General features: G+C 38.8%; 1 protein-coding gene across 1 annotated transcript in view; it reads right to left on the bottom strand.

Moving 5' to 3' along the window:
- IQGAP1 (IQ motif containing GTPase activating protein 1) overlaps positions 1-22,705 on the bottom strand; it is a 75,258-nt gene that overhangs the window by 7,627 nt on the left and 44,926 nt on the right. Inside the window, exons 15-32 of the mRNA XM_049813061.1 lie at positions 19,861-20,024; positions 17,032-17,122; positions 14,462-14,629; positions 13,946-14,088; positions 13,426-13,596; positions 12,211-12,294; positions 12,041-12,112; positions 11,874-11,943; positions 11,234-11,442; positions 10,065-10,220; positions 9,742-9,905; positions 8,385-8,609; positions 6,975-7,115; positions 6,798-6,882; positions 4,340-4,572; positions 3,404-3,536; positions 2,951-3,053; positions 1,777-1,912 (exon numbers count right to left, since the gene is read on the bottom strand). Coding sequence (XP_049669018.1) covers positions 1,777-1,912; positions 2,951-3,053; positions 3,404-3,536; positions 4,340-4,572; positions 6,798-6,882; positions 6,975-7,115; positions 8,385-8,609; positions 9,742-9,905; positions 10,065-10,220; positions 11,234-11,442; positions 11,874-11,943; positions 12,041-12,112; positions 12,211-12,294; positions 13,426-13,596; positions 13,946-14,088; positions 14,462-14,629; positions 17,032-17,122; positions 19,861-20,024 — 2,548 coding nt within the window. The remainder of the gene's footprint in view (positions 1-1,776; positions 1,913-2,950; positions 3,054-3,403; positions 3,537-4,339; positions 4,573-6,797; positions 6,883-6,974; positions 7,116-8,384; positions 8,610-9,741; positions 9,906-10,064; positions 10,221-11,233; positions 11,443-11,873; positions 11,944-12,040; positions 12,113-12,210; positions 12,295-13,425; positions 13,597-13,945; positions 14,089-14,461; positions 14,630-17,031; positions 17,123-19,860; positions 20,025-22,705) is intronic.

Here is a 22,705-nt window from a genome sequence, read left to right as displayed (position 1 = left end):
TCTGTTTTGCAATAATACCAATGTTACTGATTTACCTAAGGTCAGATCATCTTAGGTAGTCATAGCTAGACCAGACCAGAACCCTGAGAAGGACTTTACGACAGTATGTTATCAGAAACTGGTTCCCTGAAAGGTTCATCTATGTAGTACATAGGATTTGCTCCCCAGTAACCCTCAAACAGCAGGGACATTACCCCATACATTCCAAGGCAGCCCCAGTCCTGCCACATGGGCCACAGAAGCTGCAATTCCAAGGTGAAAGGTAAAGCAGGTAGCAGCAACAGCAAATTTGTGCAGCCAGAATGAGTCTATAATATTATCCATCCATAAATGCACTTTAGTGCTTTGTAACAGGTATCAAAAAACTCCACAGGACTATTTTCTTATGTGTATGGTAACTGAGCCAAAACAGATCCCTGACTCCAATCTGGTGACAGACAGGGTCATTCCTTGATCTCAGCTGTGACTTAATCGCAGCCAGTGCCCACTCTTAGACAATTCTGTCCTTGAGCCACAGAATGAAATCAAATAGCACCTTCAGTACTTCGCAGTCAGGCTGGAATTATTTCTGGCATTGCACAAAGTGCATCACATGCACAACTTCCTCATCATCCACAATTTAGATGACTACCAGCACATCTGGTAAATCTTTACTTTTGAAATCAATGTCACCTTCTTCTGGCAGGTAGGGAAATACTGATGTATCTTTTGAGAAGCCCAGTTAATTTGAAGTTATTTTTGGAGACAAGATTCTTCTGGGACATCACTAGTCCATCTAGGCCAAGTATAAGCTAATCTGAAGAATTCTCAGTTAAACTACCTAGTATCTGAGCAGGAATGCATCAGGGCGGGTAAATATGCATCTGAATGTCAGGTAGCTGCTCTATACATCTCAGCAAGAGGAATTTGCTTAGTACTAATATTGACTCTTGGCCAGTTTTAAGTCCTCCAGAATAAAGAATCTGGCAATAACGAAATCCCTGACAGTCAGTTGCTCTCTTTCCATTAGGCTAATAACACTTCTATTTCTCAAAAAGGCTGTTAGTCTTCATCTATTAAGAGTCAGGTTTGGGGGATAGCAAGTGCAGAGAGAAGGAGACCGCATCGTAAACCAAAAGAGGAGAGCAGCAACACCAAAGTACCCTAAGGAAATATTTCCCACAGACAGGGGAAAGCTACAGGGAGAGTATCGTAAATTACCATTGTCTCCTGCTTCGCTAACAGAATACAGACATAATTCTCTCAAAGGCTGTGTAAAGAAACTAATTCTGCAGGAGCTAGCAAACTTAGCAACAAAGCCTTATTCACATACTCTAGACATTTAGTTACCCTTAAAATTTCCATACAGGCAACACAAATATTGATTCACCTAAATTTTACATTAATAGACTTCAGAGTTAAAACTCAATTGTGATGTATATTACGGATTATTTAAGATGATCTTTACAAATTATTCACATGCAGGCAAATTCAACTGCTGCTGTCACACTTGCTCACATCTGGAAAGTTTTCTTTTCTGGCAGTTTTCCCCTCCAGAACCATCCAAGATAGACTTTCAAAGAATGACAATTTCAACAGTGACAAAGAACTAACAGAACACATTTAACAGCCACAGCATTGGAAGGACACGGCTACAAGCTCAGTGCATTTGGAGTAACAGTCCCACATTTGTTTAAATTACACTTTGATTATCTTATTTTCCCATGCAGATTAACTGTGAAAATTCAGGTTCCTTGTTCTCTTCAGGAACATACCAGGCAGTTACCCCCTACTTACTTCAAGAGAATCGTCCTCGCATCCATCTCTGCATTCTCATCACCAGGAACATCAAATTTATTAGTGAGTGTGAGAGAAACCTCAGTCTTTGCTAGCATTTCCCTGTTGGGGTCATTAATATTGCCAGACCCTTCCCCTGCCAAGCAGAAAGAGTTTATAGATTAAATCCTATTCTTTACGTTCTTGACTGCTACAGCTTTGTAATTTTTCCCTATGTAACAGACCACAGAAAAACAACACTGTTTCCTACACTGTCAAAAGCACCCTTCAAAAGCCAAAACCAGCTTTTAAAAAAACATCTTGAGTATGTTACAGATGTTTTCTTCATAAAATTGAAAGGCACCACAAAATCACTAGTGCATATGCCTTAAAGATGTATGTGTATTCCACACTGTATCTCAGCATCTCACTCTTTACTAAGAAGAGTAGCTGACCTGCCAAAAATACTTTTTAAATGAAAATATGACCATGCCTCTATGTCCGTGTCCTCATTAGAATGAATTTTGCAAGCTAAGAGCGAAGCCCTTTTTGGCAACTGAGCTTGTAATCTTCTGTTAAACAAAGTAAGCTATCCCATCAAAAGGAGATTTTCTTGCTTTAATTGTGTCTGAACTTTCATTACAACAGCATTGAACCATCGCTCAGGTATTTAGAAAACTTTCAAGTAAAGTCAGTTCCTTCCTCCCCCAGCCAGAAAAAAGAGGATAAAATCCTTAATGTATAGAAAAAACTCCAAAGGAGGGAAAAAAGTTGTTTGTCCAATTGCCAAAGATCCTTATAGGGACACACATCATTTAATAGACTCTGAAAGGAATGCATACAGATCTCCAGAACAGAAGACAGATCTTTGCAAACAAGCTGGAACGGACACCCCTCCCCACCCCTTGCTCCCAGAAATGGCTCCAGCATAATGGAACAAAGAAAACGTGTCAAAATACAGCCTGCCTTCTAGAAACTTCTGGAGTGAGGTGAGTGGGGAGAAGAGAAGGAACTCCTGTTTTTTTCAGGGTAACAAATTCTGCGGTCAGAGAATACACTGGAACAAGTCTGTTGCTGTTTTTTAGAGCACATCCTCCTAAATGACCTGTGATGATTCCTTAGATAGTTTCTTTATTGCACTTCAAATCATTTAAGGTAATATCACATATTTCTTAAGTACAATAAACTAGACCACCTATTAAGGACTCAATTGTAGGAACCTCTCCAAGATCGTCCAGCAGCTCGTGAATTGGATCATTGTGCTCAGGAGCAATTGCATCTTGATGGTCTAAGAGCAACTAGACGAACAGAAAGAACATTTATGTCATTAATCATACATCCTTTTCGAGACAGTAAAATTACATTACTTTGAGCTGGTATCTTTTAGAAAAAGATCTTATTTCACTGAACTCCAAAGCAGCAATATCAACATTCAAAGCTGTGCCATTATCACATATGCAAATACTTTTGAAAGAAACTTCGAGAAGCCACAACAAATTACTTAATCCTATAAACCAACAAGCTCTTGCACACTATACTCAAAAGACAGCTTTCAGCCTTGTATTTGGTAACTTTGTGTTTCAGCCAGCAGCAGAATTTTCTTTGTAAGCACTGTGCAACTGAGCAACTGTGACTGATGTATACTTACAGTGTGTGTATTGATGATTTCACCAATAGAAATATAAATAACTGGTTTAGTGAGAGTCACCAAGTCAGAATATTCATCAATATTAAATTTATCCTGCAATTCAGGAACCTCACAGGCAGCCTGAAAAAAACGTCTGCAGAAAAAAAGGAGGAGAAAAGAAGAATCAGTATGACTCAGAGTCACGTGATGCATCAAGAGCATTAACTCCCCATGACAATCCCAAGCATAGTTTCTTTTCTTTAAACTATGGTACATTATGGCACACTACAGTTTGTTAGCTTTAGTTTAACACATCAGAAGTAATCTAGTAAAGGCAGTTATTGACATTGGTATTGACATTGGCCATGATGACATGGGCTATTTTCAGCATTCACAGGACTGGTCTATGCCTCCAGTGACCTGTTCACATGTCCTCCTGCCTCCACTACGGTAACACCCCTTGCTCCCAGCAATCTCTGGTTTTCTTTCTTCCAAAACATGAAAGGTGTTAATATCACGATTCTTGAACAAAGGCCTGCTTCAAATATATGAACAGCTAAATGCCAACCTGCTTTATTCCTGAGCACCACTGGCTTTTCATGGAGAGCCACTGTTCATATCAGAGAGAAGAAAGTACGTCCATTCTAGTTGTCCACATCCAAAGTATCACAATAAACATGTGCAAAAGCAACCTTTATTCTGGAAACTCCCAAGTCTAAATACTTGACTTCACAATCTCATTAACATACAATGTATTGTTCATAAATTCCAGGTACACATTTTATGTGCCATTGTCACTGATGCTTATGGCAGTCTGGAGTGCAATCTCTTATTTTCAACAGATGGCATATTTGACAGAGATAGAATTTATCATATTTAAAATTTATTATTATCCCTTTTTACTTGCAATGTTACCCTCTGCCAAACTTCCCAACTTAATTAGCTAAGGTCTTCTACCTGAATTTCTGGTATGACTGCGATAGGTATTCATTAATGATGCTTAGGTGTGCATTGTCTCCCATGAACATCTTATTGGACGCAGCATGCTGCAACATCTTTGCAATGGAACCAAGGTTTCTGCGTTGATCCGTGGTCAGCTGACCTCCAGCTGAAAGATCAATGATGTCAAATGCATCTGGTGCGACAATGGCTGGATTCATGTAGCGATAATACAGTAAGTTGCCAACAATCTGCGAAAAGTTGAGTAGAGAAGAAACACATCAAGAAACAGTGGTATAGGACCCAACTGAATTTTACTGAAACTACCCTGACTGTGCTTTGATAAATTATTTTCTTGTAGGCCAGTGGGCCCTTCCAAGCTAAAGGTTCTTCTGTGCTGCTGTATACAAGCACACACTATCCCAAAGAATCTACAGTGTAAAAATAATTTTAAAAAAATATCATTAAGACACAATAGGATGGTCAACACAAAGAGGGAAGACTGAGCACTACTAGTCACAGGACAATACAGCAGCAGATATTCCTATGCATAAAGATTTAAAACTTCAATTTATAAAAATGTACAGACAAGAGATATTACAAGTTACCAATGGACTACTTGTATCAGCATGAAACAATCTATCAGGAGAATTGAAAGTAATTGAGTTAGTCTAACAGAGGGCAGAACGATCATGGTACAGAGGAACCCGGTAGTGCAGTTTCAATATGGAACGAGCTAATTCTTAGAGAAGCGTGCAGAATCGGCTGCCATCTCTGACAAAGCAAAAATGGTGAGGAAGCATGACACACCAAGGAGCTAAACTGAGGAAACCACTTTCCATTCCTTCTCCAAAGCCCTTTTCTCTTTCAGACTAATTCTTTGATAAGCCAGCAACATTTCAGGCACAGACCCTCAGTTAGCAAGAGTAACTGAGAAGCCATTTAATCTAGAGGTAAGAAAATCAGAAGTACAGAAGACGAATGGCATTTGATGCTTCAAAATCCAATTTACCTAGTCAAATGTGAGCAGCAATAAACTTTAAGGAACCAAAAATAAAGGTGTCACATTATCCATATGTTCACAGATATACTTCTAACCTGTATTTGATATTTTGCCAAAAATAATTCCAGCAATGAAAAGGAATTAACCCAACATGCTTATGTAAAGCAATAATTCTCACACCACATGCTCTAGTACTAATTTTCTGGTGGTTCACAGAAATATGCAGAGGGCCAGCTCACTGAATCTTGGCTTTGCCTGCTTGCCACGTGACTTAAATGCATGGAAGAGATAGGGGTCTGAACAAACAACTGAAAACAGAGAGAAAAAAATCTAGCCGTTGCTGAGCAGCCCCAGAAATTACTAATTGCTTTCAGTGAGGTCACGTTTTTGACAACTGTTTCATGCAAACCCCTGCTGTACTCTCACAGATTATGTCATGGGATGACAAGAGTCAAAGCTATTTACTTGCAGTAAAAAGAAAACACATCTGTGAAAGAAACTGTATTAATAACTTCCACTTGCAGGGGGAGAAGAACAGTATACTACATGGGTAACTTTGGATACTAAAGAAAAAAATAAATCTATGCAGTCATGTGGACAGTTACATTGTTTCCACAATGATTAACAAAAAGTACAGTTGTCCACCTAAATTTACAGACGGAAGAAATTAATTCACCTGCATAGAAAGAATCGATGTCTCAGAATGGGAAAGCACAGAACTAGAAGAGAGAAGAAAACAGCATTCAGATTGTTAATTATTTTGTAATGAAGCAGAGGCAGAGAAGTTTTAAGAGACATTGTCAAGTATTCCAAGATCCAAACTCTGTTTTATTAACAAGCAAAGCAGTCGTGGACATAAAGGCCTTCACAATTATCAAAACCCATAAAACCAAAGAAATTTCAATCAAAACCCCAAAGCTATACTCATCTGAGAGTGCTTACTATTAGGATCCTTTTAGTTCTCCAAACCTACTGAAATACAAAATACAAAACTGACTAGACATTAGGCAAAGTGACTCTCTACATGCCGCTGTCAAAATATCCTAGAGTGTTACAGATAGGGGAACTGGGAATACCAGAATTTTGCACACAGAGTTTTTAACTTGACACTGTCTCTTCAAGAAAGGAGCAGCTGGCTGTGATCATACCAGCAAAACCAAGGTTTACTTTCTAGGAGCAACAGTACCCCAAGTCAAGAAACCTAAAAGACCGACTGCTCAAGATATTAAAAGCAAAGCAGAAACAACAGGATACCTCCTTCTGAACAATGTATTACATCATACGATGTATATGAAGCTAACAATCAAAAGTCCAATGTGAAATATTTCCTATCTGTAGAAGTAAATAAGTAAGCTTTATATAGGTTTACATGCACTCCTCTCCACACATACAGCCAACAAAGGAAAAGAATGAGATGTGCTTGCCACAGCCAGTTTAGCTGACAATTATTCACAAAGGTGTTTAGATCCTCACCTTCAGAAGCTCATCCTCACCAGCATCAGGGAACTTCTCATGCAGGGAGTCTTTTAGTACCTTGGCAATGAAACGCATTCCATAACTTCAAGAGAAAGAAAAGGGCAAATAAGACTGCTGCAAGCATAAACCCAACAACAACTTCCCAGGGATAATACTGTGGTACACCAGACTCACGGGATTTTGTCCACTGAACTAACAATGGCAGACAGGAACTTGTCTGTCACTGTCCTCATGTTTCTGATTGAGGCATCCAGGCGTGTCCTCACCTCTTCGTGATTTAGAGCTTGTTCAGGTGTAACATCGTATGGCAGTTTGCTATTTGAAAAAGTCAAACGTGAAGGTGAATATTCCTCAAGCTAGCATATTTCAAGAATTTCTAGCTCAACATGGAAACAATTATATTCACTTGGCTGCCAAGAGCTATGCATTGCCTTCAATTAACTTTTTAGGCACTGGAAAAGCTGAAGTCTTCTTTACTTTACTTCCTCTACTCTCCCTTACAATGGCCACTGTGAGAAAAGGCCCAGTTAACTCAAAACTGTATCTTTTTTACAGCTTGCACACTAGGCAAAAAATGCCATCTATGACATGTAGTGGTAATTCAGGCTGCAAATAAATTGGTGAAAAAGCAAGCTACACATTGGAACATCAAGATAATAAAAGCTTGGACAAAAGCCAGAAGCTAGAACAGCATCCATAAAATTGCTACAACATGCTATTGGCAGGAAGCAGTACCAAACAAATAGTTACATTTTCTCCATCAGCTGAAACTACTGCATAGTATTCCAGTGAAGACAGACAGATGAAGCGGATAATTCATAAAAACATCTCCTAAATCTCATGTAAAGAGAAGGAACGGAACATCTGTCTTCACCTGCATTTTTAACACATCCAGAATTTTGAACCAGGCATATGACAAGATATATGACTGCACGTTGCTTTGAATGGGAAAACTCACTCATCTGTATGGCTTTTTTTTTTTTTTTAAGTATGTTAAAAAACCTCAACAAAACAACTCAATAGAACACAATAGAAACCTCAATTTCTAGCAAATCACATGCATTGGAAGAAAAAGAAAGCAGAATGACAAAACCATCTAGCACAATCCAATTCTTATCAGTGGCTGATATTAGAAAGATGTTACGACTAAAAGAACTGCAATGTCATGCTTCTCCTCCAGCAAAAGAGGTTTTGTTGACCTGCAGATAGTACTTAAGTTTGCACAGGCTATATATGACACTAACAGAGACTGACATGGAACCAATTCCCAAATACTTTTTCTTACCATGATTTCTTTTAGGTTAGAGAGCATCTCATAGCTATTTATCAAGTCGACATAGGCAAACACCAAAGAGCATTTCTTCTTCCACCTCCTAATGAGATTCCCTTTCAATACCCTTAGCACCATCACCAGAACATGATCTTTAGATCTCTCAGATGAAAGCCATCTTGAGGACATGGAAAAGCTGGTATCATTTGGACAGATGCATGCAGTGAAGCCAAGGATAGTTTGGAATGATTAATCGAGCAGTGCAAAGCAACCAAGCAACGTTTAGAAAAACACAGTAGTAACAGTTCCCATACCTGGCCTCACCAGTTTGAGACTCCATCTGGTTAACCCAAGACTTGTAAATGTCCACTGGATCGGTTTTGATATTGAGCGATTTGTCATCGATGATTTCCTTCACAACTGGTGCCAGGATCTGCCTCAGGGCATTCTGACCACGGGCACCACGATTGAAACTTACCACCATTTTAATAACAGTAGGATTCCCAGTCACAATTTCATGTATTTGGTCTACTTTTGATCTAAAGAAAAAAGCATTTATATGAAATATGAGGTACACATAATTTTGTCAGCTTTAGATACATTTCTCAGCATAAAACAAACTGTTATAGAGCATCACTCTCACAAAACAGACGATGGATTTGTACTAAAAATCTCAATACAGCACTAAACTACAACACTGTATAAGAACAATACTGGAACACTTCAAGACAGATGAGGCAAGAAACTTATGACTTCTGTTTGGGTATTCCAACACAACTTGCCATGCAAACATACATTCTATTTGAGAGGACAATTCAAAAATACAAAGGAAACAGAACATGTTTTATGTAGAGAAGAAAAAGAACAGTAGGTTTCTTCCAGTGTTTAAAGTAAGAAAACAAGCCAATTTTAGTATACCACTATGTGAAATACAGCAGTAGAGAATGAAGCATCTACATTTCCTTAGACTACTATTCCAAGCATGAATTTAAGGGGAAAAAATCTCTTTCAGGAGTTATTTGTTTCAGGGCATATACCATCTTCGTGCTTTTCAAGCATTCTTTGGAATGCTTTTTGAGTAGTTCCTCAAAGATTTTTATTACACATTCTTCTTCACAGCAAGTTTGTAGCTCTGCATTGTAAAGAACTGAAGTCATATAACACCAAGCTCCTAAAGCCCAACCAATCAAACAAAACATGCCTGAGGACAGCCAAAGTCCCTAACACTGACAGTAAATAGAAATGTCAAAAAATAAAGCCTCTCTATTTCAGCCTCCTCATCAGCTTTTGGAAATCCAGAGAGCTTAGTGTTAGTTCTCTCCCTGGCTTGTAAAGCCCGAGTTTGCCATTTGTTGGAGGTGTTTATAACCAGACACTGGACAAGTGAGATTAGGCTGAATTTTAGGATGACTTTACATCAGATTAACAGTAGCTGCCATGTTGACCAGTGAAATCTTGACAGAAGTAAAAAGCCCTCGTCCTCAATGGACATACTTGACTGTTCCTTTATAGACTATGTTAAGAACAGATATGAAATGGGAAGAGGACAATGAAGGGACAAGTTAACATTATCTGCATATAAAGCATGAGACATAACGTGAAAACTGCCTCAATTCGAGAAACTGTCAAAACTGATTCAACAGCAAGAATGTGCTGTATGCTACCACATACTTGATCTCTTCCTGCAATGCTGTTTGGAAAAGCCGCAACAACAGGTATTCCTCTCTTTGATTGGATGCATAGTTATACAGTGTGAAGATGACAGAATCCATGAACTTTGTGGATTTGTTTTGAGGCATCTGAAAAATCAGCTTGGCCAAGTAGGTTGGGTTAGTCTACAACAACAAGAAAAATTACTTAGTGTGCATGTCCATAGAGGCCAGTGTTGCTAAGAACTATGGTGGCTCAAAACTATAGTGCATAAGCAAAGACTATGCCAACACATATAAGCCTCTATGACGAGAGGTTACTGAGCAGTGTTAGAAGCTGCTTACCTGAAGTAAGTAGAACAGATGCTGATAGGCTTCCAGCTTTTCTCTCTTCTCTTTGCTCAAAGCTTTCAAACCTCCCCTTTGTTTGTTCAGCATCATCATGTCAGAGAGCTGTTCTTTGTTCTTCTTGGTAAGTTTTTTGCTATGAGAAACGACATCCTAGAAAGAAAGAATAGGGATAGATTTCACTCTTAAGTATTTTATAACTAGCAGTATTGGAAAACAGTTGCATCTGAGAGCTCACTTCTCTTGTATGTGGAAAGGCAAGGTCAAGGTATGCCTGGGACGATTAAAGTGAAGCATTACTTGCTATGGCAGCAACTTCTCTGACTGAAAGTACATGTTCTGCTTTGTGCCCGACTTCCTGAATTTGTCCAAAAGCCTAGAAGGGTTAGTGACTCTTGGCAGCAATTACTACCAGAGCTGGCAGCAACCTGAAGATGCTTAAAAATGTTTTGCTTTTTAAATTGGGCTTAAAACCTAAAACTCTTGTTTCATACTCAGATAGCTTGCTACCTCAGCATACTGTGACAGCAATGGCACTTTTCACTGCAAGCACCAGCCTAAAAACTGCAGGCCTCCTTCCGAGATTAATTTCACTACACCGATTGAGATTTTACACTGGGAGGAGCCTAGTGTCATACCATCCAGGACCAAATGAAAAGCTGACCAGAACTTCAGCTGGAAGGAAAAGCAATGCTGTATCAGCAAGAGGGTTTTTTTGTGAAATTAATCACGTCAGCCAAGTGATAGAGGGGACCTCCTTTAACAAACAAACACCAAGTGGCATAAGTGTGTCTCCTGCCTCTGAAATCACCCCCCTCGCTCCAACCTTGTGGCACGTCACTTGTTTAACCACAAAGGAGCAAGAAAACAGAGTTCTCAAACCCTTCAAACACACAATCTGTCACATTCATTAGCTCAAGATAGTCTGGTGTTTGTCTTTTTTAGCTTCAGCTCTTGTTTCTTCTCCTCCTACAGTTTTGTCTCTAAAGATACATACTAAATTAGTGGAATGGAGTAAGAACATACTGGGAGTAAAATCTGCAAGTCTGGGGCAATGTTTTCCACTGGGCCTGAGCAAGTGACATCCAAGGCAAGGAACTCTCCATGTTAACTACCGCTGGGCTCAGTTCAATCTGTAGTTGGTCTCCCATCAGCACATTGCCTACCTGCAATGTAATTTTGTTTTTCACTAGCAGCCCAATTTTGATGTCCATAAGATTGAGGTCATTTTCCAGTTGCTGATTGGATCGGATCAAGGTTACAACTTCTTCACGCAGTTTCATTAACTCAAGCTCCTCCTGAAAATCTTGGTCACTCTGATCGAGCAAGTGGACAAATTTCCGAACCACAGCCATAGGTGGGTTTTCAGCATTAACTAAAAATAAGCAAGAAAACAGGGGATGAGAAACAGAAGTAAATATATGCCTTATTTATGTTTAAACAGCACATCAAGGAGTACACAGAATAAAATTAGCACCACCATGTCTAACAGCTTCTGACATTTTGAATTTCTTGTTTTGAGTAAATCATGAGAGAAGCAAACAGTAAAGAACGAAGTCAGTATCAGCCTAGGGTAGTCCACACCACCAAAGTTAACTGCAAAGCTACGGTTCTGTTTTTCAGCAGCAACAACAGCTGGAATCAAGTTTTCCTTCAGCCTCAAGAACTACCTACTCTCTGCACTGCCCTACCAACTTCATCCCAGTCACTCTTCAAAACTGCCTTGATGTTATAGATCACACTAGCAATATCCCTTGGAAATAGAGATTTGAGGCACATCAGTTTTATTCTCTTGGCATTACTTACTGAGGGTTTTGTAATCTTCTCGTGCTTTGTTTGCTCGGATAAAGGCTTGAATTTTTATAACATCATTGATCTAGGATTAAAAAAAAAGAAAAGATAAGCACTTGACCTCATTCTGGAAAGAGTACAAAAGTCAGGTACTGAATTCATTTAACAAGATAGCCTCTTACGTGGTTTCTGAAATACTGCAGACGATCTCTGTAACGTTTTCTGGCTTGATACATCCTGGTCATTGATTGAATCTACAGAAGGGTAACCAAAATACTCAGATAAAAACCTTCCCTACAAAGTTCACTACCCAAAAGGTTTACCAAAAGAGTCATCAGGGAGCCTTCACTACCTTAACTACTTGGTCCTTTTGTGCTCGCAGGTAATCCAAGCGGATTTGATATGCCTTCCTCTGCTTGTAACCACGCCACTGGGACTGAAAACAGAAAATAGGCTCATTGACGTAACTTTTCTAATTAAAGAGAAGTAATTACAAATTTGAGCTTCTTTCTGCTCCTCAGCTTCTGACTTCCCTTTTGGCTAAGTAAAACCTGAGGGAGACATGCTTATCTTATCAGGAGATACACAGTGTGAAGCATTAACTATTTCACCAACTGCAGTCACGAGAGACTTGGAATTACCCCATGAAGACCCTGGTCCTTCTGAAGCACAGTTAGAGATCAAGGATATAGCTAAACAGTCAAGTTGACAAAACTGTTCTACAGGAGGATCACGTGTTAGATGCTGCTGCTGGTGAGAACAGTAATGTAACATTATAAGCCTTCAGAGCAGACTCACTGTTACGAATACTTGGAACAGAAGTTAGGCAAGGGGTTGAACTACACTTAAAGCGAGAGCGCTTTATTTTAACAAGCTGGGAGTGGTTTGGGGTGTTTTGTTGTGGTTTTTTTTTCAGATATACAGGCAGAACATGTGCGACTTGGGCAGAAACAAACACACATATACTGCTCAAATAATGAAGTTGTAATAGGGTGCAAAGCATCTATTTCATTTTGCACACATTTCAGTTACAACACCAGAGAAAGATTTTTTCATCGCTCTCCTGTAAATGTGCCCAACCTCATGCTGAATTATCCCACTATCTCTTTGAGGTCCTCAATCCTCCAAAACCCTGGTCAAATTTGAAGAGGAGAAGAATCTTACTCAGGAATACTGAAAACCATGTTGTTTCTTTTCAATTCATGAGGAATCACAGTAGTAATTCATCGCACGGAATTATCACCATAAAGACATATGACACAATTCATATTGCCCTATTCCCAAAACAATGAAGCTGATAATAAAGTGATAGGTAAAGCTTCCTCAAATAAGTTTTTCTCTCTCCAATTCTACCTGAGAAGACGTTATTGATTATATGTGACATGGAAAAGAAAATAATATACCAAAAGTCTTTGGGAGAAGGAAATGCCTTTAGGTAATTTGCAAAACGAGGTGAAGACAATTGTGTGCTGTAACTGTTTGAATTGAACAAAAACTGTCAATAAGCTTGTGTATAGAAAACAATTGCAGACTACAAGTTTCAAACATAATTAAAGGATATCATTACCTGAATGCAAGTGATTGCTGGGACTTGTTTCTTCAAAAAATTCATTCTTGAGTTGAATTCCTGGCGAACAAGATATCCTCGACAGCAAGCCTGAAGTTTTGTAATCAGGTTCTCATTGGCCAGCCACAACTGCTCTCGGTTGTATGCTGCAGTGACTCCAGATATAGTGCTCTGGATTAACGTTATGGTGGGAAGAAGAGCCAGAAAGAGAATGGAGATACAAGAAACAGGATGATGTTACATCAGCTTTCCATACTGTTCTTATGAGACACTTCAAAGCTGCCTTTCAATAAACAGCAACACCATGGTCCTGTACGCTTTTATCAACAAGATGAATTATTCTGAAATAGGACAGGGAGTTTCAACACACACAATCTGATGATGCCCAGTGAAATAAATGAGTTACTAAGCTTGTTAATATCACTATGGCATTGAAGTGTTCTCTCTTAGAGCTGCTTTAAGGATGGGAATGGTAGGAATGTCAACTTTTCAGAGAAAGAGCATGTTTTATCTACCCTACCTGTATCTCCTCCCGTGACAGCTGTGTGTCATTTTGCACAAATTCCGCTGGTTCATCCCATCCACCCTCTTTGGTCCGCAGGTTATGATAATAGTGATAGCCTCCTCTCACCCAGTGTTTCACCCATTCACTGCCATTGCCCCCTAAGAGCAGAAACCGCAGTGTAAGTCTCAAAAACAGACAAGTGTTTTATCTTTCCCACATAAAAATGTTACAGCTAGGAAATCCACATATACAGATGCTCCTTCCTCCAAGCAAGAGAAGGAATGTTTCCGAGTCCCTAATGACCTCATACGAGAACTACCTAAATACAACACATTCTACAAGTGGAGAACATTCTACAATTCAGGTTTTGGTGTTTTTGTTTTGGTTTTTTTTAACCTTAGTTCACAAATCATCCACAGTTGCCACCTGTAACACAAGACTTCTCACCAGAAGCTTTTTTACCTCTGGTTCCCAATTCCACATGCAATAACCTTGAATTTATTTCACTAACAGTTAGCTCTTAAGGTTTACCTGCTGCCATTTTTCTTCTCTTGACTTCTGACAGCTCTCGTTGGTATGTCTCAGCACATTCTGGAGTGACTCCATATAGCCCAACATCCTGTGAACGCAAGGTGCTCAGGGTCTGGCTAACATCACCATGGTCTACTGCTTCATTAATGGCCAGAATTCCTAAGGAGACTTTGATAACACAAGGAAGCAGGTTATCTTGGCATTCATGGGCTCAGTGACTCAAAGCAAACACAGAACAACAGAACAGAGCAAGGCAACATGAACACCACTTACAGTTGAGGGGTGTGTGTGTATACAGAAATATTTAAGTGTATATAAATGCAAAAGAGAAATAAAAAACAATCCGACAACTTGCAGTATAGACGCCTCTTCAGTACAGAATATCTAACCATATGTGGTACTGTACCTGACAGCACATAATTTGTATGTCCCAAGTCCCAGCATAGTGCTGATTTAACACCAATATTTATTTCTCAACAACACAGAATGTTTTAGCTCTACTCTTGACATCTGTTTTAGTTAAGGCAGTTACTTCTGGCAGAGCCAGTCACAACTTAAAAGAGGCCCTTTTAACAACTAGTACCATTCATCCCTAGTGAAAAAAGACTTGTTTACAAACTACTCCATATAAAAACCTGATTGGGAAAAGACAAGGGGCAGAGGAAGAGAAAAATTACAACATGCCATTCCAGGGCTACTCCAGAACTGCAACTCAAATACAGACACATTCACAAGAATCACATTGACACAGCAAACATGAAATACAGTCATTTTCAGAACTAGGTAAGACTGAAAAAATGTCTGTTTATACATGGATAGATAAGGGTACCTGAAGATCTTATTCAGGCTTAATGGCACATACTTTAATCCTGGTTTTGACCAGATGTTCCTTGGCATGGCATTCAAGCTGCTGCCTTGCCAAAATGTTCAGTGGGTGGGAAAATGTTGAAAAAATTGCACTGGTACTACTGGGAACAAACAGTAAGATGAACAGTTAAAGTTCTGCCCTACTCCCCCTGTGTCCCGCCCCCTTTTTTATTTTTTTTAGGCCATTGACAGGGAAATTCTTGGACCAAATAATGTCATTAAAAACAACTGAACTAGGCCATGGAGTTGGACAAACTCATTGCATCTTCTGTTAGAGAGCTTTTTGTGAACGTGTTGATTTTTCTCTTCCAAAACATCTACAAATAAAGAATACAAATGTAAAAGGCACAAGTATAAAAGCAAGCTCATTTCTGTGCCAACAGAGCAAGGACAAGAGGAATCAACTGTGCCAGAAACTCTACATATCTGACACACAGATTCACTAAGAACTCATGTTGGAGGGCAATCTAGTCCAATCTCGTTCTCAAAGCTGGGCTAGCTTCAGGGTCTTGTCTGACCCAGTTTGGAAAATCTCGAAGGACGGAGATTCCGTCCAGTGCCTTTAGACAACCTGTTTCAGAAGGCACGAGAGAGATTGCAGACTCAGATTAAACTTTTCAGTTTCCAGTACGGTTGCCTATTCAAAGCAAAATCAGAATGGACTGACTGTGCATCTTTGGATAGCTTTAAGTATCAGCCTAACATCAAATTAGAAGTTTTGGAAGTGGTAAGACAGACATTTTATCAGCACACCAGAGATGAAGAAACAGAATCAAGAAAAATATCAGGTGGCTATAAAGAGAGAAAACAGTCAGTTTACTAATACTGTACAAATTAAGCAAAACAAGCAGACAGGTGCAAATGTTGAATGTAATGGAAAATTAGAGATTTAGAGTAAATGCAAATAGAACAATATTATGTTTTAAAATGTGTAAAAACAAGCTCTCTGAAGCATGTGGTACCCAGCAAACAAACAGCATATACAGAGAACAGGCCATTAGAATTTATCAGGAGACTTTAAAAACCCTCGTGTTTTGTTAAAGAGAAAGCTTCTGTCAGAAACCAAACCAACCAAACAAAAACCCACAAAAAAAAAAAAAAACAAAACGCACACCCCAAGTTAAGCAAAGAGTAGTAATTACTTCACTGTTTCTGGAGACAGAAATGACATCATTATAAAGACTGGGATGTAATGATGGGTGGGTCAGTCCACCTGCAAACTGTTAGGGAGCAAAGGTGGATATCACTGATGCATATTATTGTCTGTATTTGAAAAAGACACGAGGTAGTCTAGAAATACTTAATAGAACTGAGACAAGAGAACAGCATGCTGCACAAACAAAAGGTAAGGCACACAGGAAAACACTATTTAAATTGTGCGCATAAACATTCTCACACCTAACCAACCACCCACAGATACACACAATTAGTTGCAAGTGACAAACAATTTGATAAGAGATTTGCCCAATGAGGTAACATGGTCCCATGCAAAACTCACACATGCCCCCAAAAGATAAGAAATTCAATATTTGAAGAATCTGACATTCACTCTTCAAAGAAAAATTACTACACCAGAAGCACGTAAGTGCATTTGATTTCCTTTGCCACATTCACATGACATTTCTAGCTCTCAACCTTTCCTTAAGTAACAAGTATTTGGTTGATAATGGGGATTAATTGCAATGTTGTGCAACAATACTTACATCTCTCAGACTCCTCTGTGTCCTTATTGGCCCTATGAATCCCATCCTGAATTTCATCTAGCCAAAGTACAGCTGTTTCATCCTGTGTGTCCTAAAGAGAATATAATGAGAAAAATATACACAGAGAAGAAAAGTATCATTATTTTTGCCAAGTAAAATAACATGTACTCAACAATTTCCAATATAGTAGTTTTCTGTATCAGAGGGAATAAGCAGCATTTCAGTCTTTCTAACCAACTGCAACGCAAGGACATTATGTGTGTTTTTGACTAGCAGAGACTACTATGGCATTACCAGACTCAATACCTCCTCCAAGTCAAAAACTCTTCTCAGGAAACAGCACAATGAAGAAATTCTGTCAATGGGAATCACTCTGATAAGCAAAGATAACACAAGGCTAAGGACTCAGTACTGATTAGTCCTAAAGCTGTACTTGCTAAAAGGACATGATTTTCCAGGAACACAAGCTAGTCCTTCAACAGAACATGACTACAAAGAGTTCTTAGAACAAAGAGCTGCCAATTCACATCTGTGTGCAGAAGCTAAAAACTCTCAGGTAACCAATGCCACATCAGGCTGTTCTTGTCCCTGTCCACAAAAGTTCACAAACCTGTACAAACCAGCAAACTAAAAAGCATTGTACATATTGTAGCTGCGTGTACATGCACAACAGTCAAAGCCACGTTTCAAAGTCTTAGTTTTAACAGATTGCTCATCAAGGAGCAGTAATCGCACAGTATTCTGTATTTTGGCTGGGATTTGAAGAAATCCAATCAACTAATCTTACATGAAGAAATCTGAGAAGAGGAAAGATACAAGTGTTTAGCAAGTCCCAAAATATACATAAAGAACAATGATCCAGCAGTTGCCAAGCATAGCTTCTCCCCACCCACTGTTGCTTCCTGTAGGTAACTACTGAAAGAAGTGCTAAGACACAACTGCCACCCCTCTGACAACTCGTCATACAAACAGAACACAGGAAACATTCACTTCTGCTATGGAACAATAATCACACTGCACAAGAGCCACTATTTAGTGTTCAGGAGCTTCAGGGACAGACTGAAAATGAACATTTCTTTACATGCCCTCCACATTTTCCCCCACTGTTTTGGCAGGTCTGAAACCAACATGCTTAATGATACTTCATTCAAGAGACTATCATGTCTTTCACAGGCAGGTTTCACCTGAAAGCCCAGATAGTCCGACAAGAGTACCGGCAACAGCTAAATTCCTGTCCAGGAAGTGAGGGAGAATAATCAAAGAAACAACTTCCTCTACTGTAATCTCTACCAGCAGAAGTCAACCCAAAGACTACCAAAACCGTCCCATGCTTTTCTATGGATTTACTGTTGCAGGCTTTCCAGAAGGTACACACAGTGTAACATACTACAGGGTCTACTGTTTTTCTCCCTCTCTTCTCATCACGGGAACAACATGCATCATACAGCACTCCCCATTCACATAACCAACTGAACAACATCTTGTGGTGAACTACAATCCTTCTCAGCCCCAAGGTACAGAAACCACTAGTTAGGAAGTAACAGTTGACTTCAAACAGTGACTATTTTCCCCATAATGTTACTTTATAATATGATCTTTCAGTTTCTGAAATTACTGCCATACTGCTAGGGGAAGCCCTGAACTGAACATATGCCTAAATAAGGTAATCACACACCAACTGCGAAGTTACCAGCATGGCCTGGCACAAGCTTAAGCCATACTAAAAAAGAGACGATTATTTCATTCTGACTCAGCGGGAGGAAATGCTTCAGCACAAAATGGGTTCCTGAGGAACATTAACCCTTTCAGGGCCATTGGGGAAGCTGTTTAGTGATTTTTCATCAGTTTCACCAGTTTTCAGCTATTACCATCACACATGTTTACCTTTAATAATAATAATAAAAAGAAATCAGTGTTCAACACAATCTAGATCTTAGTCTCTATGCAAAATTCTACATTGGTATTAGAGCAATGAGCTCCACAGCAGAAAAAAAAAGCGCCAAACCACTCTCAACCTACTGAGAGCAGAGATATCTGCTGCTACTTTGTAAAGAGATGGGGGGGGGGGGGGGGGGAACACAAACAACAGTATCACATCCACGCTACTTGAAAATCAGTTGCATATACATATGTGCACTCTCATCCTCTTTCCTAAATCTGTAAGATGAGACTTGCTCTTCCTCTTCCCATGTTCACCTTCACATTTAGTCAGTGAAAGCAGCAGCTATGTACAAGTAGGTCAAAGTCTTTAGCTAGTAAGATGGACAGCTACCATTCAAAAAATCATTAGTGATAAAAGGGTCACCAGGTGAACAACAGGCATCAGTATGCATTTTGCTAGCAGCATGTATTTTGCTTCATTTCTTTTTTCTAATTTATCACTTAACAGGTTTTTCCACTTTCAGAAACTTTCTTTTTGCCATATATAACTATGCCTATGACTACATTTAACAAAGAACACTAAAAAAATACTTAAGCTTGCAGAAACTTGCATTCAGAAGTCCAGAACTCCTAGAATGAACATGGTCTCCTTGCAAAAACAGATGAGGCATATCATTTCTCTGTAAACGAGATACATATCTCATTCTGGACTTGGGATTAGCTGCAGAAAGCAATCTCGTGCAGTTAATATCCTTATACCCATCTCTAGTCCATGAAGATTCATATGGTCTGGCTGCAAACCTCTTTCTCTGGTACAGAAAGATCCAAACTGCTATGCAGAATGCCCAGCTCTCCACTTCCAGTTTGATTCCTGGCTTTCAGGAACCAGTAATAAAACCTTTACATCTGTGTAATGGGCTATCAAGAGGTGCATTTAATTGCGCTCACCTGTGCTTTCTCTCTCTTGGCTCGAAGTAGTGTATCCTGGTAATGCTGTGCTACCTTTGGGGCTACACCCTCCAATTTTGCTGCAGGAATCTGTAAGGCTTGAATAGTCTTTTTGGTGTCCCCTTCATCCAGAGCTTCATTGATAAGACCAATTGCCAAAATCCCTAGGGAGGAAGGCATAGGGGAAGAAATACAAAGTTCCATTTTTGGTCAACAATAATCATAAGCATTGCTTCAGAAGAAAAGTGCAGTTGGTCCTTCCTAAACCAGGTATTGGCTGAGAACTGCGGTATTTTTAAAAGAAAACATTATTTACTGGTAAAGAAAGCAAGACTATTTCTCTATGTTAAAGTAGTCATAATGCTTGTGCACTGCAAATAATAATAAAATAATAAAAAAAGCCACAAACAGAAAAAAACCAAAACATTCAGGGACAACACATGCAGGGACAGAATTGAGTCCTCAGACATCCAGCTCAGAGCCACTAGAAGAGAATTATCAAAGTCCAAATGGCCAGAGTTCATAGGTTACAGTTTTCCAAGGTGCTTGCTTCTCTAGAAAGAAATTTTCACAGGAAGCTAAAGATTTGCATAGGATATCATTTAAAAATACAGTAACTTCATATTTTAGAAAACTCTTTTTACTAAACATATGTAGTATTAGCTGTATTATCAGAGATGTGGATGCCAGTAAAGTACAGTAACATTTGCCGTTCAGCTAAATAAAAATAAATATCTTCTAGTTAGCTAAATGCAAACAGAGTCTACATTATACATGCCCTACCTACAGCACCCATCTCCTGCAAATCACAAAATAACTTAGGTTGAGATGGACCCTAGAGGTCACCTGATTCAATTCCCTGCTTAAAGCAGGATTAACTCAAATCATAGTTTGATCAATGCAGAACAAGGAGATCTTTTAACCAAAAGAAAGTAAGGAGCTCCATGTGGGAATTTCCATCTTTGGTTAATATAACTGAAGATTGTAAATTTTTCTTCTACACAGGAAAGAGAATCACAAAAGTTTATATGAAAAACAGAACATCTTAGGGAAGAGGTGGTATTTGAGTGGAATAGATACTAGAGAAAAATATACGTTGAGGATGCTGCAAGAACCAGGATCACTAAAATGATAGCATAGTTTCTGTTGAAAAGCAGATACGGTAACTGTTTGACTTAAGAAAGGGCACAGAATGTAAGTAGTAATTCTCTCTGATTAGTTTGCTAATACGGGCATGACAAGACTACTCCATGAAACAGCAATATGTTACAGCTCCTCACTAGAAAGCATTTTTTAATTTGAAAGTATTTACAAGGATAGGAGAAATTAAAAATAGATGCTTATATGCCTTGAGGACCTTCTCAGACTAATTTAACTTACTCATAGACAGGAGAGAAAAAGCGTCCTTGCATAAGGGCATATATGAAACAGACCAAAGAATTAAGAAATTCCCCATGTGAACAGCCTATCTCATTACAGGATTTTCTGTACCTTTTTTTACAGGATAAGGAGCGTTATAAGAAACAGGGTGCTGGGACTACACGAACTTCTAGAATTCTGCTGTGACCTATTACACAGAAAAGATACTAAGAAACTAACATCTTGATGTGTGCATGCACCAGTGCGGGTCTGCGTTTGTGTGGTTTCAAGAAATCTGCTCGCGTGACCCAAACAGGAAACCCAGTGTCTATTTGGAGATCCAGGAAACAAGATCAAGATAGCAGGCTCTTACGTTAAAATTTAACCCTCTCTAGAGTGTAAAGTCTTTTCAAGGTGAAACACAACTCACCAACTACACAACAAGTGGCAGAAGACACCTGTTTGTCTCAGTGTACAGTATAAACTTTATCATCACCTCCACATTCGTGAAAAATTTCTCCCCTCTTACTATCCAAGGCTTTGAGCTAACTGTTACAAAAATGGCTTGAAAGTAAATGTCATGCTACTTGCATATGCAGGAGGTTTTCAGTACTGGTTATAACCAAAAATTATGGTCCCTTAATGAAACTGAAGAAAATTAACGGAAAATTAAATGACCTGATACAGAAACTCACAAGGATCTACTTATGAATAAGTTTGCTTAATTGTGCGATTTTCAAGGACTCCTCTATCTCCGCTCTGGATTTTAAGTCAACTAATACTGTATTACAGAAAAGAGAATTAATCCAATTTTCTGTTTTGCTGAAATTTTCATCATTACACTCAATCCCAGTCTTTTATCACTGCTAAAAGACACTTATTAACATAAACATTACTAAAAAGTGGAAAAGAAAAAGAATGCAGAACTAGAAGAAGCATAGAAGTTACGTTAACATCCATTCACATTTCTCGGCTTGCATCAGGAATTTTTTCCTTCATGAGTATTTAAATTTTGGTACTCATACTTGCTGCATACACTTATAACTTCTATGGGTTTTTGCATATTTTCCAATTGGGGATATTTTTTTTTTTTCCACTTTACTGACATTTCATATTAAAAGTCAACAGCTTTGCAGGGATATTCTTCTTCTACTGGTCAGAAGGTCAGTTATCAGTCATTTCAGCTTTTATAGATACTGGTTTTAACAACTAGTAGTCATACAAAGTGTTAAAACAGAAAATAAAAGCTTCTAATTCCCTGATGGAACTAACTGTAAACAAAGTAATTAACTTCTTAAAATATCAGCACTCTCCATTTCACCTCTAATTCGAGATTTGGGTCCCAACATCTGGACTTAGAATTTGAATAGCATCAAAGTTATGAGATAATCAAATGTTCTTTGAAAAAAGAAAAATCTGTATCAAATGTTTTAAGCAAAAACATTTGAATACATAACTGTTGAACAGAGAGCATTTCAGAATGAAC

The sequence above is a fragment of the Accipiter gentilis genome, chromosome 10 (assembly GCF_929443795.1).
Source record: "Accipiter gentilis chromosome 10, bAccGen1.1, whole genome shotgun sequence".
Classification (NCBI taxonomy): Eukaryota; Metazoa; Chordata; class Aves; order Accipitriformes; family Accipitridae; genus Astur; species Astur gentilis.
This window is presented reverse-complemented; position numbering and strand designations above follow the sequence as displayed.